General features: G+C 42.5%; 1 protein-coding gene across 1 annotated transcript in view; it reads left to right on the top strand.

The window, feature by feature from the left end:
• ARHGAP32 (Rho GTPase activating protein 32) overlaps positions 1-18,479 on the top strand; it is a 3,207,216-nt gene that overhangs the window by 2,464,770 nt on the left and 723,967 nt on the right. The window contains exon 14 of the mRNA XM_044081098.1: positions 967-1,116. Within this exon, the coding sequence (XP_043937033.1) occupies positions 967-1,116 (150 nt within the window). The remainder of the gene's footprint in view (positions 1-966; positions 1,117-18,479) is intronic.

Raw genomic sequence — 18,479 nt, forward strand, 5'->3', positions numbered from 1 at the left:
CCTTTTACAGAAGGTAAAGAAAATAACAGTGACCCTCCCAAATCCCATTATACGTCAATGGCATGGGAAATCAAAGTTACTTCCTTATATCTGGCACGAGTCATGCAAAGTATTATGGGAAAGATAACCTGAGGGAGTACAACATCATGTTGCTATATCAAGCCCCATTGGTAGCCATGTTGTGGAAAACAGGCTAAACTTACAAATAAATCACTTAGACTGATTTTGAGGTATTAAAATATGTCCGGAAACAAAGATAGAGTGAAAAAAGAACAGTTTATATTGTTTCTAGGGTGTAGTTTGTATGGTTTTTGCTTGGGGGCAAGCACCTCTGCACCTCCCACATTAGCATTATGTCCTGTTCTTCCACAACTATGTAACATTCAGTCTCGGCCAAAATTTGAAGAACATGTTTTTTTTTTGTGTGTGTGTGTGTATATATATATATATATATATATATATATATATATATATATATATATAAAATGCATGAGTGCAATGTCGAACATTTCAATATTGACTTCACAAACATGAGCAAGTTAACCTCTACAACCAAATGTGCATACTTGTACATACATGACACACACACACACACACACACACACACACACACACACACACACACACACACACACACACACACACACACACATTACTGTTACATTGAGCACTTCTCCAAGATTTACTTTCATTACACGTTCCTTATACAGCTCTACTTTTGTATGTCCATTTGTCTTTTACTTCAGTCATATTTGTCTAGTCCAAAATATGCACTAATTAAGTATGTATGTCAAGAACCAGCAGATTACATTTGAGTTCATCTCTGTGATACCTGACAAATCCTTTAACTTTCTTTCCTTCCTTTACATGCCTCTGATACCATCTAAACAGACAAGATACCATTTTTCTTAGAACAGTAGCTGTGGAATGAAATAACATAGATCTTATTTAACTTTTTTTCAATAGTGTCAAAGAAGCACGGCAAGCTTATTACATTCCTTCGCTCCTTCATGAAGTCACGCCCTACAAAACAGAAGCTGAAACAGCGTGGAATCCTGAAGGAAAGGGTGTTTGGTTGTGACTTGGGAGAGCACCTTCTTAACTCTGCCTATGATGGTAAGTTTGTTGCAAGATGACCTAATTTCTTATAACAGAAGCAGTGTGGTCTAGATTTCCAGCATTGCGAAAATGTTTAAGACTTTCTCTTTCCACATACAGTCCTCTGTATAGCAGATAACTGTTTTGCAAGCCAATGGAAGTTGTGTTAAAGTAAAACAATCTTGGTTTTATGGGAAAAGCTTGGAACTGCTACTTTGTCACACTTGCTGTTTGTAGTAATAGTAATTGTTATAGTGGTATAAAACTAACATAAGAGTATTTCTTTTTTTTTTTTTTTCACCTTATTAAATCTTCACATTTAAACAGTGACAGATGTAGAGATTAATGTTGTTGTTGTGTCTTTCGGCATTTCCCGGTTAGGGGTCCGCCACAGAGGAACTCCGATTCACTAATGATTGGCAGTAGATGTTTACGTGCCGAGTTGCCGGCCCTGACGCACAACCTTCAACGAAGGTACGCCCAGTCACGCATGTCTCCACACAGAAAACGCTGTAGCTGAGAATCGAACAGGACAATGTCTTACTGTGAGGTGACAACGCTACCGCAGCACCACCATAATACAAAAGAAAATAAGCCATTGTAATATTTTCATTATTTTCATGCTTTATACGTGTGTTTTTTGCCCAACAATTATCATTCACTCCAGCAATGCATAAATTGCCCAAGTCCTGTCTTCCCTTAAATCTCACTCTTCTTCTTGATCATCATTCTACATGTATTCTTCACACAGATTCCATGTATTTCTGTCTAATTTGCTCATTCCCACTTCTGAAGATCCCATCTCCAATTATTTTATCTCCTTTACAATATTCAGTACTTCAAATAGAGCTGGTTGGTATTTTGATTTCCAATTTTAATTGCTTTTTTCACTGGCAGTAACATTAAGCATTAAGGCCTTACCGTGTGTGGACAATTCAGATCCTGTATCGCAGCTCAGAAGAGTAAATGTTATGTTGTCCTATCGCGCCTTCATTCTTAAATGGATGGGTTCGGAGCTGATACTTTGCTCTGACTCGGCTGAATACACAGCTGAAAGTCTCAAACTTGGCTCGTGGCAGGTAGATATCCCATGATGCAGTGATGTAACTCTCCAGATCTCATTTGCCAATTTACGAGGTTGGATGAGCTCTTCTTGGCCGTGGCTATGTTTTTGTCTTTTTCACTGTACTAGCTTAAACACTTAAGATTTTTTCATTAGAAGTGTTTTTGTGTGCTTAAGATAGTTAGGTTTAGCATGTAGCTTACTTTATCTCCTTTGTACTGTTGTTTGGCCGTCGTTTTTCTCAGGCCTACTTGTATCCCGTTGTTGTTTTTTGTAGTGGTGCCTTGTTAGATTACCTGTAGTGTTGTGTGCTGTTTTAGTCTGCTCTCATAGTTGGTTGTTATTTAGCTCATTTAAATTAGAGAGCTAATTGCCCGTTTTAGTTAGAGGGCTTATAGTGTTGCTCTTAGTGTGTTCTATCCTTTGATATCTATGTCCATTTAAGTTAGAGGTCCTAGGGCTCGCCTTAGAGCAAGTTAGTTTCAAATATATCTTGATTTTTTCTTAGATGTGCAGTGTTTGTTAGCTTAGTGTGTTATATATCTAGCAGTGTTCTTAGTTTACTATTTGTAATCCTTTTGGGAACTTTTTTCTTCTATCATGTCTAAAGACACTAGGCAGAAAAGCATAAGCCTCCGGGCTTTAAAAAATGTCAGAAACGTACCCAGAAAATGTCAATTACTGACAGACCTGTCATTTGCGTATGTCGTCTAGGGGCTATACATCTACAGAAGAATTGTACTTTGTCACTCCTTTAGTGCACATGTTTTACAGGAGAGGAGAAGCAAATTGATTGTTACGGGACTCTTAAAACTAATCTTTGAGGAAGCTGTGCAGAGTACTTCTTCTTCGTCCTCTTCTTCTTTTAAGAGTGACAAACCATCCAAATACCATCTCCTGTGTCTTCGGCTCAGTCTGACCCTCCAGAAAAGTTGTCAAAACTTTCTAAGTCATCTACCTCCTCGGTTCCACAGGCTTCGGAACCGACAGAGGTCATCATTATTGACAAGCCTGGTTCTTCAGCCACAAGATCTTCTGAGCTGCAAGATACCGTGTCTCGGAGCCGGTCCATTGACATTCTACCCGTCTCCCCTACCTTGAGATCTCCCATTTTGTACTGTCTCGGCACCACCCCATCCACAGAACAGCAGAGATCCAGAGCCTCAGGATCCCCCATTGGGCGAACCCCTCTCTTCTGAGGCTTCCCCAGAATACCCTTCTGAGGAGCCCCCTCGAAAGAGGACATGCAAGAAGAAGCATATAGACTCCCCTGATGAGTCCATCACATCAGACAATGACCTCGAGTAGTCATAAGGGTCCCCACGGCCGTCTTCTGATGATATCTCATTTGCAGAAATCCTGGCGATCCTAAAGTAGAGAGGCTGCTGGAAAACCATCACCCCTTCTGATGAGGAGTCAGTGTACCTGAAGACCTTTGGATCTCAACCTTCAGCCTCCTGAGTGCCTCCGACTTTTGATGAACTAATGGGCTTAGTCAAAAGGCATGGGAGTCCCCTAACACTATGGAACCAGTCCCTCGGAGGCCAAACAAGTTTTTGTCAGCCCCTACTGGAAGGGATTTTCTCACAAAGTGTGTACCTGTAGATGCTATGGTGGTGGCAGCAGCCACCAAGAAGGAACTTTCTGAGACATCCTCATCTCTTCATCCTCCGAACAAAGATTCTTGAACGATGTACAGATACGGGAAGTGTGTCTTTTCGTCAGTGACCTCTACACTCCGATCGAACTACCTCACACACTTTACAAGGCTACAAAGGGATCTCTTGAAAGAGCTAGGAGATACTCTACAAGGTTCATTAGCTGGGGGGGGGGGGGTGAATGAGAAAGTCTCCTCCCAGCTATCCACCTTAAAGTCTATTGTCAACTTCTCCATGAGTCTGATATCTTATGCAGCGGATGGAGCGAGTAGAGCAGTGGGTTCAGGAGTTTCCTTGAGGAGACACTCCTGGATGCACTTGTGTAATTTTGCGGAACCTTTTAAGTCTACCTTTGCTAACATCCCCTTTGATGGTCTCTCACTCTTTGGACCCAGAGTAAAAGACACACTCACCAGATGTGAGCAGGAAGGGAAAACTCTGTCTGCCGTTTGAGTACTTTTTTTTGTACCCTCAAGACCTTACCGTAAGGGCCAGAAGAGTGGAAAAATGTGGTTCAAAATAGCCCAGGGAGCTTTCCAAGATGCATGAGGTGAATCCTTTCCCAGGGGCAGAGGGGGAGGCAACAATGGTAGATGTCCTAGAGGCAGAGGGGGTCCACAAAATCAGGGTCACCATGATTCCTTTCGCGGACATCCCTATCAGTGGTCATGAAAAGAGGCCCGCCTTCTCTACTCTGGAGGCAGTCAGGGGACATTTGTCTTTGTACCCAGAAGCCTGGCAAAGTATCAGGAAAGACAGGTGGGAACAAAGTATAATATCCAGAGGATATTCCATTCCCTTTTGCCACCCTGCCGTATAAATCAGAACAATCCCTGATGTTCCACCCAATCTAAGGGAGCAAGCAACTATGGAAATCCAAAAGTTGCTGAACAAGAGAGTCATCCAAGAACTCCCTGCAGAACAAATAAGATTCAGAACTTACTCAAGATTCTTTTTGGTGCCAAAAAGAACAGGGGGCTGGAGACCCATATTGGATCTCAGCAAGTTAAATGAATCTGTCAAAAAGTCAAAGTTCCGAATGGTGATACTGCAGTCAATACTTCCTTCTTAGGGAAAGACTAGTGGATGTGCTCAGTTAGACTTCCAAGATCCGTACTACCACATAAAAAACAGACAGACCATCAAGGAGTCACTCTTCTGGCTGGGAGCCAGTCATTATCAGTTCCTAGCTGTGCCCTTTGGTCTCACTACAGCCCCCAGTGTGTTCAAATGCATGGCAGTAGTAACGGCTCACTTGAGATGTCTTAGATTCCAAGTGTTTCCATATCTGGATGATTGGCTCCTAACTGCCACCACCAAGCATCTACTCCCAACAAGCCATGGATGCGACATTGGAAATCTGTGCTCAGGCATAACAGTCAATTTACAAAAATCTGCCTTGCTGCCCTGTCAACATATTATCTTTTTAGGTGCAAATCTAGACACTGTTTCCATGATTGCACATCTTCCAGCCAACAGAATTTCAGCCCTCAGACAGCAAATATTTCACCTTCTTCCAAAGGACTAGGTTAAAGGCAAAGTTAGTTCTGAAACTCCTAGGGACAATGGCTTCAACCATAACATTAGTGCCTCTCGCCAGGATACATATGAGAATCCTTCAATGGCTCCTGTTCTCACAGTGATCGCTTCATGAAATTCCTTTGTCCCACCTTATCAGAATAATGGAGTCATGCAAAAAGGACCTACGGTGGTGGATCCAGACCGACCATGTGACTATCGGGAAACCCTTTATTCCACAACAACGTGTTGCTACATTGATGACTGACGCTTCCCAGATAGGGTGGGGGGGGGCATTATCTGGGAAGGACAGTTCAAGGTATATGACAGGACCACGAGTACCACTTGCATATCAGTGTTCTAGAGATGAGAGCAGTGCTTCTGGCATTGCAAGCACTCCACTACTCTCTTCCACTTGGACAATTGCTGTACAGTCAGACAATATGTCATTGGTTTGGTACATAAACAAGAACCAAAGCATACCCATTGTGTCGCAAGGCTCTGAGAGTTTGGCAGTGGGCAGTTTCTTCCCAGCACTTTCTAGTGGCAATGCACATCCCGGGGAAGTCCAACGTGATAGCCGACAAGCTGAACAGGGCAATATTAATGCCTCACGAGTGGTCTCTGAACCAGGACATAATGAAGGATTTTCCTGAAATGGGGTCAGCCTTGCTGTGATCTTTTTGCCACTCCCATGCATGCCAAGTGCAGCAGCTACTTTGCCCTAATTCCAGTGCTGAGGGAGACACCGAGAGACACACTTGTACACGATTTGCCCTCGGGACTTCTTATGCCTTTCCCCCGTTTCCCCTCATACCCAAAGTCATCCAGAAAGCAAAATCCTTGGGAAGCAGGATGATTCTCATTGCCCCATATTAGCCTCGGCAGATTTGGTTCCCCTTCCTCTGGCCTCCTCTTCAGGAGAAGCCGTGGGCTCTGGACCCAGTTCCAGACCTTCTGACACGTATGTCAGGTGCACTTCATCCTTCTCTCCACACCCTCAACTTGACAGCATGGCTGCTCCACTTCCCAATTTAGTCAGGCTTCATAACTTCACTCCAGCAATCAAACACACATTGATGCCCTCTCATAAAGTTTCTACTAGAAAATTATATACTAGCAAGTGGAAAAGATTTTCTCACTGGGCCCAAAATAGAAACATTGACCCTTTTCTGCACCTATTCAGTCCATTTTAGAATTTCTGGCAGAACTCTTCCAGCAAGGCTCGGCTGCAGCAACTGTTAGGGTCCAGCTGGCTGCAATTTCGAATTTCCACATTGGTGACCTTTCTTCTAACTTAATGTCACACAGGTTGTGTAAAGCATTTTTAAAAGGCACTTCCTTGTTGAGACCTCCTTTTAAGAAATCACTTCGTCCTTGGGATTTAAATTTTGTCCTAACTCAACTTACATTATATATATGGTTTCCCTTTATAATTTTGAAATACTGAAATCCCGGCTTTCAGTATTTCAAATTATAATAACGAAGCCTTGAAATTCTGAAACACCAGAAGTGCAAAATTCAAAATACTGAACTTCGGAGCTTCTGGTGTCAGTGTGTGAATGCATAATTGTAAGTGTAGGTAAGTACGTACGTGTGTGTTGGTTAGGGGCTTTTGTGTACGTTCGTGTGTGTTTTGGCTGTGATGTATATGCAAGGGGCTGTGAAATGTGTGTGTGTGTGTGTGTGTGTGAGTTAACTTTCTGTGTGTGATTGTGCGATCTTGGAGTTAGTATAGTAGGGGGCTGTGGGGCGTGCAGCCCCCCACACGGGGGAGCAGGGGGACTTGCCCCCCTGCTTGTCTGTAGTGTAGGATTGTTTGATTGTGGGGGGAGATTGTGTGTATGTGTGTGGTGTATTTGCACTGTAGGTTAGCGGTTTTAAATTTTGCGGTTATGGGTTTCGGTATTTAAAGGGTTCGGCTATAGAATTTCGAAATACTGAAATTCGGGATTTCAGTATTTTGTGTGTGTGTGTGTGTGTGTGTGTGTATATATATATATATATATATATATATATATATATATATATATATATATATATACACATATATAGCGTGAGAGAGAGCTAGATATATATTACTTAGTATGTTAGCAGCTTAGCAGCAAACATGGTCTGGAGAGTTGCACGACTGCATCATGGGATACCTACCTGCCACGAGCCAAGTTTGAAACTTTCAGCTGTGTATTCAGCCAAGTTGGAGCAGAGTATCGGCTCCGAACCCATCTATGTAAGAATGAATGGCGAGATGGACAACAAACATGGAATGCTATGGTGAGTACATAACTTATCTTTCCTTGGTTTACAGCCATTTGCTGCTCTATTATTTCTAACATAGCACTTTATTTTAAAACCTGCCAATGTGTTACATTCCCAAAAGAACATATTCCCCAGATGTCCTTCAAGGATGCATCTGCAGTGATAACATATGGGTTGTCCTGCCTCAGGCAGCCCTTCGGTCGGCCGGATTCCAAAGTCTGGGTCTGGCCTCGGCTGATGTCGCATTTTTCCCGACGTCATAGCTACTGGGGTATAAAGGCATCAGCTGACGCCATTTCCCTCAGTCTTTCTTGCCGCGCGATGCCCGAAGCAGAAGCTGTTCGCAAGTGCCGGTCGGTCAGATCCAGAGATTTCAGCTACCGAATACTTCGAAAAAAGCGAAGTACCCCATTGGGGACTCTTTCTTGCCTCAGCCGATGTCAGACAAAGTAAATAATTGTTTAACTTGTGGGAAACAAATACCTCATAAGGATTTCCATTCTTACTGCCTTCCCTGCTTAGGCCCAGACCACGACGTATCAGCTTGTTTAGCCTGTGACTCCTTCAACCGACGGACTCTTAGACGTCGGTCGGAGTTTGCAGAAGAATTTTTCGGATCCGCTTTTGCATATAAAATGCCGTCGGAGACTCCGACTATGCATTTGGCCAAAAAACGCAGGGAAAAGGACCGACACTCACGGCCCGCGGTTTCGGCTGAAACCACGGCTAGGCCTACCGCGAGTGTCTTGGTTTTGGCTGAAACCGAGCCCCTGGTTCTTCCTACGACAGAAACCTTACCTCTGACAACCGAGGCCACAGAGGCCCTGGCTGAGTCGGCTTCAGAAATCCCTACCGAAGCTAGCGCTCAAGATTTGTCCGACACCATTCCATTGGACATATCTACACCTGCACGTGGGGCAGCTAGGCCCCCAGCTTCTATGTCTATTAAGGCCTTCTCCAGGGCTAAAGCTGCCAAACTTTCAAAAGCTTTACCTGCCAAATCTACTTCTCAGAGGCCTTCCTCAAGTTCTCAGATTCTCAGTCTTGCTGAGGACCTGATATCCTTGATTAGGGGCTCCCAACCTCACCCAGACAGGGCCTCCCAACCACCACCAGACAAAAGGCCTAGGACTGAACCCTCTGAACCAGTCTCCTCTGATTACTCCACGGATGGATCTGATTTGTCAGACCATCAAGAAGGGGCCTATTCTCCTTACGAGGACTCAGATGCTGAAGATTCTATCCCTTCTGCTTCCCCTCCTGAAGAATTTTCCTTTGGGGAGACCTTGCACTCTATGAGGGAACACTTTCAATGGCAGGGTCAGGATTTTTCTGATTCGAGAAAAAGGCTAAGGACTTTTTTACATTTGCCCCAGCATAGGCCCTTAGCCATACCACCAGTGCTAACTGTAATTGATGATGTGTATAATGATGTTAGTTCTGCACCTGATTCTCTTCCTCCAGCCCCTGCCAAACCTGACTGATATTACAGGGTCCCGGATTCTCACTTCCACCTGTATAAAGCCCATGCTGCAGATCCAGAAACTATTTCACAGGGCCCAAAAGGTGTTGCAGCTGCCACTGCCAAAAAAACCCTACCCTCTGACAGAGAGTCTAGAGCATTAGAGAGATGGGGTAAAAAGGTTTATACATCTGCTACTCTTTCTGCCAGGGCTTTAAACTGTCAATTCCATATGATACACTACCAAAAATATTTGTTAGATCAGCTGAATAAGAAGCTTTCTTCTACTGAACCTTTAGACCGTAAATCCCTTCAGGATTTGGTACACAACTCTCAGCAGGTCAGTAATCATTTCTTAAAATGTGGCTATGATGCACTGGAGGCTTCATTTAGATCAGCTATGACTGGGGCAGTAATTCGTAGGCATGCCTGGCTAAAAGAGCAATCCCTGCCAGACCATGTCAAGGCTAAGCTCCTAGATGCTCAAATGGAGAAGCAAAGTTTATTTGGCTCCCCTGCACAGGAGATTCTAAAGAAGGTGGAAGAAAAAGCTAAATCTGTACAAACAGTAAAGGAATTTCTACAGGTCCAACCTCCGAGGTTCAGCAGAAACTGGCCTTCCAAGAATTGGTCCTTTCCAGACACCTCCAGAGCACAGAGAGGCAGGAATTAGACGCCCTCGAGGCAGAGGTCAATCCAAAGGTGCCTATAGGGGCCGTCAGTGGCAACCTGCCAACCAGAGGAGTACTGCCACAACTGCAGCTACAACCACTAGCACAGGACAGACACAATGACTTGACTCTGATTCCACCTACCAGGGAACAACTGGAAGCTCTCTTGGGTGGAAAGCTGGCTTTATTCTCAAAAAACTGGCATTGCATTACAAAGGACACATGGACATTGCAAACAATAGACAAAGGATACAGGTTTCACTTCCACACTTTACCAAAAAAGAGCGGAATGCCAAACCTACCACCAAATCAGAAGCCAGAGGCTTTAAGACAAATCAAAAATTTACTTCAGATGAAAGTGATAGAACGAGTACCATCTATGGAACAAGGCCAAGGATTTTACTCCAGACTATTCCTTGTACCAAGAAAAGAAAACCAATGGAGGCCTATTCTCGACTTGTCCGCACTGAACACATTTCTCATTGTACCAAAATTCAAAATGCTGACCCTACAGCAGCTTCTTCCCATGTTGGGCAAGGAGTCTTGGCTGGTGACTCTAGATCTCAAGGAGGCATACCTGCACGTCCCTATCCGACCAGATTGCAGAAGGCACCTCAGATTTCTTGCAGGATCAGAGCATTATCAATTCTCAGCATTGCCCTTTGGCTTATCTACTGCGCCCAGAGTATTCACGAAATGCCTGGCATCAGTAATTGCACATTGCAGACTTCAGGGAATTCAAATCTACCCATACCTGGACGACTGCCTAATACAAGCGGACAACAAGACAAAATTGATAAAGGATTTGGCCTATGTTATACACCTGCTACAGGCCTTGGGATACACAATCAACATCCAAAAGTCAAGACTAGTGCCATCCCAAAGGATAACCTTTTTGGGTGCAGATCTGGACACAATAACTCAGATGGCTTTTCTCACAGAAGAAAAACAAGAACAACTTCCAGATTATTTCATGACTTTGACAAGACAAACTCAGCTTACTGCAAGGAAAGTCCTGCAGGCCCTGGGTTTCATGGCATCCTGCATAATCTTGATCCCACATGCCAGGCTGCATATGAGAAAATTACAATGGTACCTAAGGAATGTATGGTCTTGACACAGTCTAGAAACCATGATACCAATCATTCCATGCCTTCAAAAGGAATTCATGTGGTGGGCTCAGGCCTGCCAGTCCAACAGAGGGTTGCCTTTCACGAAACCAAAACCAAGGCAGACCATCACCACGGACGCCTCAGACATAGGATGGGGAGCACACATGGAGGACAAATGTATCCAAGGCCTATGGTCTCACGGACAGCTAAACTTGCACATAAACCAAAAGGAGATGCTGGTAGTGAAGCATGCAATCGAGGCATTCAAACCATTCCTCCAGCAAGGACATCTGCTGATAAGGACGGACAACACCACGGTCATGTGGTACATAAACAAACAGGGAGGCACGCATTCCTACCCTCTATGCCGGATGGCAATGGATCTGTGGAGCATAGGCCTGAATCTCAATATCCAGCTGCAGGCCATATTTGTACCAGGAAAAGAGAATTCACTAGCAGACAGCTTAAGCAGGACTACCACGGATGCTCACGAATGGATGCTGCATCCAGACATCTTCAAACTCATAACAAGGAAATGGGGATTGCCAGAGATAGACCTGTTCGCCTCCCCTCTCAACCACCAACTGAAGAAATTCTGCTCAAGGACATACCACCCACAAGCCTGGAGCGTGGACTCTCTCTCTTTCAGCTGGAATGCCCTAATAGTGTATGCATTCCCACCTCTCCCATTGATGTACAAGGTTCTTCTGAAGATCAGAGAGGAACAGCCAAAGGGGATACTAATAGCTCCAGACTGGCCAAGGCAACACTGGTATCCGCTACTGAAAATCATGTCTCAGGCGAACTCATGGCCTCTACCCCTATGGCCTCTTCTTCCAACGCAGAACAATTTCAAGACCCTGCATCCAAGCTTAAAAACTCTGCACCTAACTGCCTGGAAAATTGCTTAAGACCAAACCAAACTTTCTTATCTCAGAGGGTCAAGGACATTATCCTGGAGTCTCGCAGACCCTCCACCAGGAAAGCATACTCTGCTAAATGGAGGAGATTCCTCATTTGGAGCACATCAAAGGGCACAGATGTTACAGTGGCACACCTAGCACACATCCTAGAATACTTAGCAGAATTCTTCCACAATGGCCTGTCTTACTCTTCCATTAAGATTCATGCTTCAGCAATTTCAGCAGAATACAATATGGATCCTCCTCTCTTCTCTCACCCTCTACTCAGACAATTTCTGAGAGGGATCAAAAATGTGAAACCTCCAAGGAGACCCCCTCTACCTGCATGGGATCTCAATTTTGTGCTGGAAAAATTGACACTACCTCCTTTTGAACCAGCAGCATCAGCAGACTTACAGTTTTTATCTTGGAAAACTGCTTTCCTTCTGGCAATCACTTCAGCAAGAAGAGTATCCGAGCTACAGGCATTAATGGCAGTGCAGCCTTTCATTATTTTTCACCGGGATAGAGTGTCTCTGAGAACCAATCAACTTTCATGCCAAAGGTGGTATCCAGGGTATCCTTGAACCAAGCCATTCATTTGCCTACGTTCTTCCCTAACCCACAGAACAAAGGAGAGAAACTCTTGCACACCTTGGATATACACAGACAACTACGCTACTATCTGGACAGAACTAAAACTAGCAGAAAAACTGATCAACTTTTTGTAGCCTATGCAATTGGGGTGCAAGGAAAATCAATTTCCAAGCAGACAATTTCAAAATGGATAGGAAATTGCATTCGCTTTTGCTACTCTTTTCATGGAAAGACAGCTCCTGAACATATCAGGCCTCATTCCACAAGGGCCACAGCCACCACTACCGCTTTCCTACGAGGAGTGGCTACCAAGGACATTTTAGAAGCTGCTACTTGGAGCTCCGTGCATACATTTGCCAAGCATTATAATCTTCCTTTATACTCCAGATCCCGAGCAGGCTTTGCAACTGCAGTTTTACAGGGGATCTTAACTACACCATCCTTATCTTAGTACCTCCTCCCCCAGTTTGGCTATGGTATTCTACCCATATGTTATGACTGCAGATGCATCCTTGAAGGACATAGTACAGTTTTGTACCTACCATAAATGTAGATGTCCGATAGGTATGCATCTGCAGTCAGGATTACCCACCCTCCTTCCCCTCTGTGGTATTCCTAGGGTGCTTACCCCTCTTTCAGCTAGCTGGGGGAATCTGTTATGGTGTATTTGTTTGTTTGTTTGTTTGTATATATGTATATATATATATATATATATATATATATATATATATATTTTGCTACTGTTTGGAACATTCAATATTTATCCAAATTTAGCCTTCCTAGAGGGCACCTGGCATCTGGGGCAAGAAACACTGAGGAAAATGGCGTCGGCTGATGCCTTTATACCCCAGTAGCTATGACGTCGGGAAAAATGCGACATCAGCCGAGGCCAGACCCAGACTTTGGAATCCGGCCGACCGAGGGGCTGCCTGAGGCAGGACAACCCATATGTTATGACTGCGGATGCATACCTATCGGACATCTACATTTATGGTAGGTACAAAACTGTACTTTTCCTGTCTTGTTTCCCATCATATGTCCAAGATTTGTTGTCTACTCAAGGAAATATTCGCTGAAGTGTGGTTAGAATATAAAAATGTCTGTGCAGACACTTCCAAGCAAAAACTGTAAGTCTTCTGGACTTTGTTGCAGACATGGGATACATACTGATGTCCTCTCATTGTTCCTTTGTAAATTGCCTTTCCGTTTTCTCTTCCTAATCTTTTGCATTCTCCACTGATTGAGTCTTCTAGTTATCATACAGCATTTTGTATGCCGTACTAATTATTTCCTTTTTAACAGCAGCTTCTACTCAACACTCAACTAAAAACTGTCAACCAGTGGGAGTCTTTCACTTAGTGCCAACCTGCCCCTTTCTCTGCCTATACTGTTCTACCCATCCCTTGTAGGGAGGGCTTGACTCTAACCTGCAGTCCATACTTTTGCTTGACCTCATCTCACTCTTTCCTTCTCCAGTTGTTTGCTTCCACTGCCATGGCTGCTTTGCTTATTTTCTCCACAATAAGTTCTAGCCCCGTCTAGCCTCTTTTCGGAACCCCTGCTTGCAGTTATCTCTATTGGAAAACTCTCCTCTCTCTCTGTTGCCTCATTGGTTTAGTTCTTAAAATACAGTATTCTGTATGGTTGTTATTTTTCTCAAGAATTTGCATCCAAAATCCTACTTTATCCTTGTTTCTCAATACCCCCATTTCATTAGCTTCCCTTTCCACTTTGACGTATAATGTTCTGCTTGTGGTAGGTATAGGAGTCTTAACTACATAGTTCCGAAGCAAATCAGGTAATCCTCAAACCATTTAGTTCTATGGGGAGAATCAACTTTTCCCACTTAAGTCTTGCCCTCTTCTCTTCCCCTCCCCTCCCAAATAAGTTAATTCAGCTCTATATTGTCACCCATAGCTTCTACTCTGTTTGACAGAAATATGTCTGACCTGAATGTAAAATGAAGGGGACTGAAAACATTTTCAGTGCTTGTATCATATTTATTGCATACATATTCAAGAGCTTCCAGCTTCTCAGTTTTTGTATTTTCTTTTGTTTAGTCTCTTCCCTCGTGTCATTAACTGCATATCTTATTATATCCCTTTAAATATAGGTATTGCTGAACTAATTTGTGCGGGTGTACAGTTTTTACCACTATAGCATTTGTTTTATCTTCATTTATTTTATATCCCAAAAAGACTCGAAACTTTCTTAAAATATTCCACACCAGAATGTCTTTTTCCAGATTTATCAAGTACAAAATATCATTTCTAAACAGATAATTTTTTTTGATTACCATACCAGTTATACCCTTGATTTTGCGAGTCCCTTATTTTCTGTGGCAGCAGCTCTAAATGTAAAGTAAATATCAAAGGGGGAAGAGAAGACCCCTGCCTGTGGTTCATTTGCTTAAACACAGCTTGTCAGAGAGGAATCCTCTTACCTTAATTACTGCCTGTGACTTCATGTATCTTTCTAATCTTGTTATTCTATCAGGGAATGCAAATACTGCCATTGTCCTGCTCATAAAATCCTATCCAACTGTATCAAATGCTTTCTTTGCAGGCACAAACAGTAGTGCATTTTGTTACTCACCGAGTTCCCTCCTGATCATGATTGGTTTCCTTCATTTGGCCACTGTTGCTGAACTGGTCAGATATGAGAAGTATCCTGCCAAAGATGAAGTAAGTCTAGCTATCATACCAAAGCTTGGGCACCTTTCTTGTGTTCAGTGCATTTGCCACATGTCCTAAGCATGAGGAGGTGTGCTGGGATATACGGGCATGAAATTTCTCAGACTGGTCTTGATGTCAGCTGAAGATGAAGGACTACATCTTGTGAGAGGCAGATAAATATCCCGGTTGAGATCCTTTGCCATTTCTCTCAAATTTGTTTTCTACTAAAATAAAAAAGGTGCTACTTTCATATCAGCTAGGGGATATTAGTATGACGGTAGTATGCAGATACCATAAAAGACCAGAATTTTGAGTGTATTTTTTGTCTTGTTCCTGATCATCACATTAAGGGGTGCGGTATCTGCAAAGCTTTTGGTCCTAAAACTCTTAGAAGCCATTTAGCCTTTTTATAATTTACTTGCAGAATCAGAGATTTAAGAAGTTCACACGAGATTGGAGGCCCTTGAATCTTCCCTGTTGGATGTCCCACAACAGCAGTGAAAGAAACTAAAGAAGTCAAAACCTTCAAAGTTTTGGTTGCCCAGTCAGACCCAGACATCTTTGTTGTTGCACCTGATGGTCTCTCAGATTGCCCAATTGCTGCTTCTGGTGGGGCTGACAGAACCTCATCTACAATAGATTAGCTGTCTGGTAAGACTACAACGGGGGGAACATTAGCTGATCCTAACTGAGGGATATGTGGATCATCAACTGATCCTTGCCCAAGAGGAATTGTATGATACTATTATTGAAGCAAGTCAGGTACGGATCCTCCACACTTCATTTCTACAAATGCTCCCCAAAAGAAGCAGCAGAGAACCAAGCATACATCTGTTACTGCTTTCCAAGAAGACCCTCAGAAGGAATGGTATACTTTTTCTCAGTATACTCTATGTACCTCAAAGTATTCCACAGATCCTTGCCCAAGAGGAAGTCCACAACACTGAATTTGAAGTAAGTCAGAGTTCGTATCGTCCTCACTTAGAAGCAACAAAAAGTGGTACATATTTCCTGCTGCTGCTCCTTTGCTATAACATAGATATTATAAATTGCATTAGTAATTTTACCAATTTATTATGGTAAATCAGTAAATCGTATACTTGTAGGTAGGTTAGTTAGCACATAGGGCTTAATCACCAAGCAGAAATGGTTTCTCAAAATCTGTACTGAGGTAGCTTCCAGTTACCTTTATTTAGCCTGTCTATTTATTGTGAAGGTCCAACTGGGATAAAACCCAGGCCCAGGGAGAAAAGCTCCACATTTAACACCATTTTTGACATATACATACACTACAGTTACCTATTTTTGTATACATTCTGATATCATGTAAGTGTACATACATGAGAGAGAGAGAGAGAAAGTACAATAACTTACTGAGCATGTACATAGCTTGCATAGGTATATACAGTGTTGAACATTAATTAGAAATTAATTAGAAATAGTGGCTTGTATATAGCAGAGAGAGAGAGAGATAACATTGAAAAATATACTGTAATATTGCCTGCAGTTTCTTGCATTTAAAATAATGAAAAAAGAGGCAGCTCAACTATGGAAATATTAGAAATGGAAAGGTGGTTGAAAATGGAATATAGTATGATATGTTGGTAGTAGAGCAACTATAAAAATATCCTTACATGTAAGATTGAGAAGTAAAGTAATCTTGAAAGTGAGAAAGGCTGGGGCTACTTAGACTATTATAAGTAGTAGTAGTTTTGGATAGATGAGGAGAGAGTGAGTGTGTGATGAAGCTGTGCCGGGGGGTAGACAATTTGATAGTGGTTTCTCTAATTAGAGAGAAGACGACATTGAATCTTGTAATTTTAGAGGGTCTGTTTAGATAAGCGAAAACGCAATCTCTAGAACGCCCATATGAGCGAATAATCATAACATCGGAAGTGGTATTTTGGAATTGCAGTACAGTGAAGAGTGGAATATTTGCCCTTTCCTCACTGTAGTGCGACCTCGGAGTAGGAATATATATTTTGCGGGAAGTGTTATGATTATTCACGCATATGAGCGTTCGACAGATTGCATTTTTGTTTATCTGACGTAGACCCATTTTAGAGCCTGTGATTGATATATTTTATGTAAACAAAGTTACTCCTTGTGGATATGTGAGTATCTTTCTGGCCTGATGTAGAACATGGGAAAGTAGGGAAAAAAGTGTTCTAGCTGGGAGTTGAGCAGTGGCAGAAATAATTTTTACTTGGATATTGTTTTAGTAGCAACTTGAAGGTGTGTGTCTTGTCTGTTTCATTTGTAGCAGGATAGAGTTCCACATTGTAGTGACTTGGTGGGAATATAGAGAAAGCCTACATGAGTTGTTTCATTTTGGACATGGAGAGGAGCGATATGTTACTTGACTGTAGTAGTCTAGAACTTGTGTAAGGTTGGACGAGCATTTTTCGGGGAAACCAATTAAGTTGTGGAGTATGATGAGGTTTGAGTATGTAAGGTGGTGTGAAAGGTTTAGCCTGTGGAAGTTTCTAAGGGCTATGCATTGGTGGGTTTTTATTGTGCTATTTGCTGTAAGTTTGGCTATTTTTTTATTATTATTAATGTGCCGAGTTTAGTTTTAAGGGTGGTATTGAGATTTGTAAAGATAGGGCTGCATATTGAAGGGATGGAAGGAGGTAGGCAGTGGTTATGGATTGTCTTGCAGACTCCGAGAAAACATTTTGCTCTGTATAGTGATAACAATTTCCATTGGGTCTTTTTGATGACATGGTGCAGGTAGGTGTTACACATATTTGTCCGCAAGTAAGATTCAGAGTAGCTTTGTGGTACACATTCATTTTTTGTTCTGGGATGCTTTTAGGGGTTATTTTTTTTATAATCTTAATAGTCTCAAATTTGTTCACTAATTTCAGTGCTGCTGGTCATTTTCCTGTTCATCTTCATCTCCTAAACTAGACTCTGGTTCAAGTCCAAGGTATTCCTCATTCTTATAGTGAGCTCCCTTGCTTTCTCTTTCTCTCTCAAGCATTTTCATTTGGAACATTGAAAAAGATTTCACTGGCAAAGTGTTTCTGTGAATTTTATTGTCAGATGAATGAGAAGCAGAGCCCCTTTCTGCTTGCTGGCTCACTTTTTGTTGGATAAAGTTTATTTCCTCCTCAGCCTGTTCTGCACAAAAAATGGCATTGATCCACCAGTAGAAAAAAGTACTCTAAAGACAGGAGGATATATTAGCTTGAATCTCACACCTACCTCTCAACATTCCCTGATTGGTGGGATGAATTTGCTTCTCTCTTGCCTAATCTACAGTGATTCAGTTTTGAGGGCAATGAAAAATTTTTTGTCCAGATTAAATAAGGAAAGGGCGATAATCATGGCTCTGCATGGTAACCAACTGGGGTTGAATGTGTTTTTGTTGATGTATTTCCCTCACTTATACACAAAATCCAAAGTTAACACAGCAGGTAAGTGATTTAAATAATGAAAAATGGAGAAAGTACAGTTGT

The sequence above is a fragment of the Protopterus annectens genome, chromosome 8.part0 (genome assembly GCF_019279795.1).
Source record: "Protopterus annectens isolate FY-2018-M chromosome 8.part0, PAN1.0, whole genome shotgun sequence".
Classification (NCBI taxonomy): Eukaryota; Metazoa; Chordata; order Ceratodontiformes; family Protopteridae; genus Protopterus; species Protopterus annectens.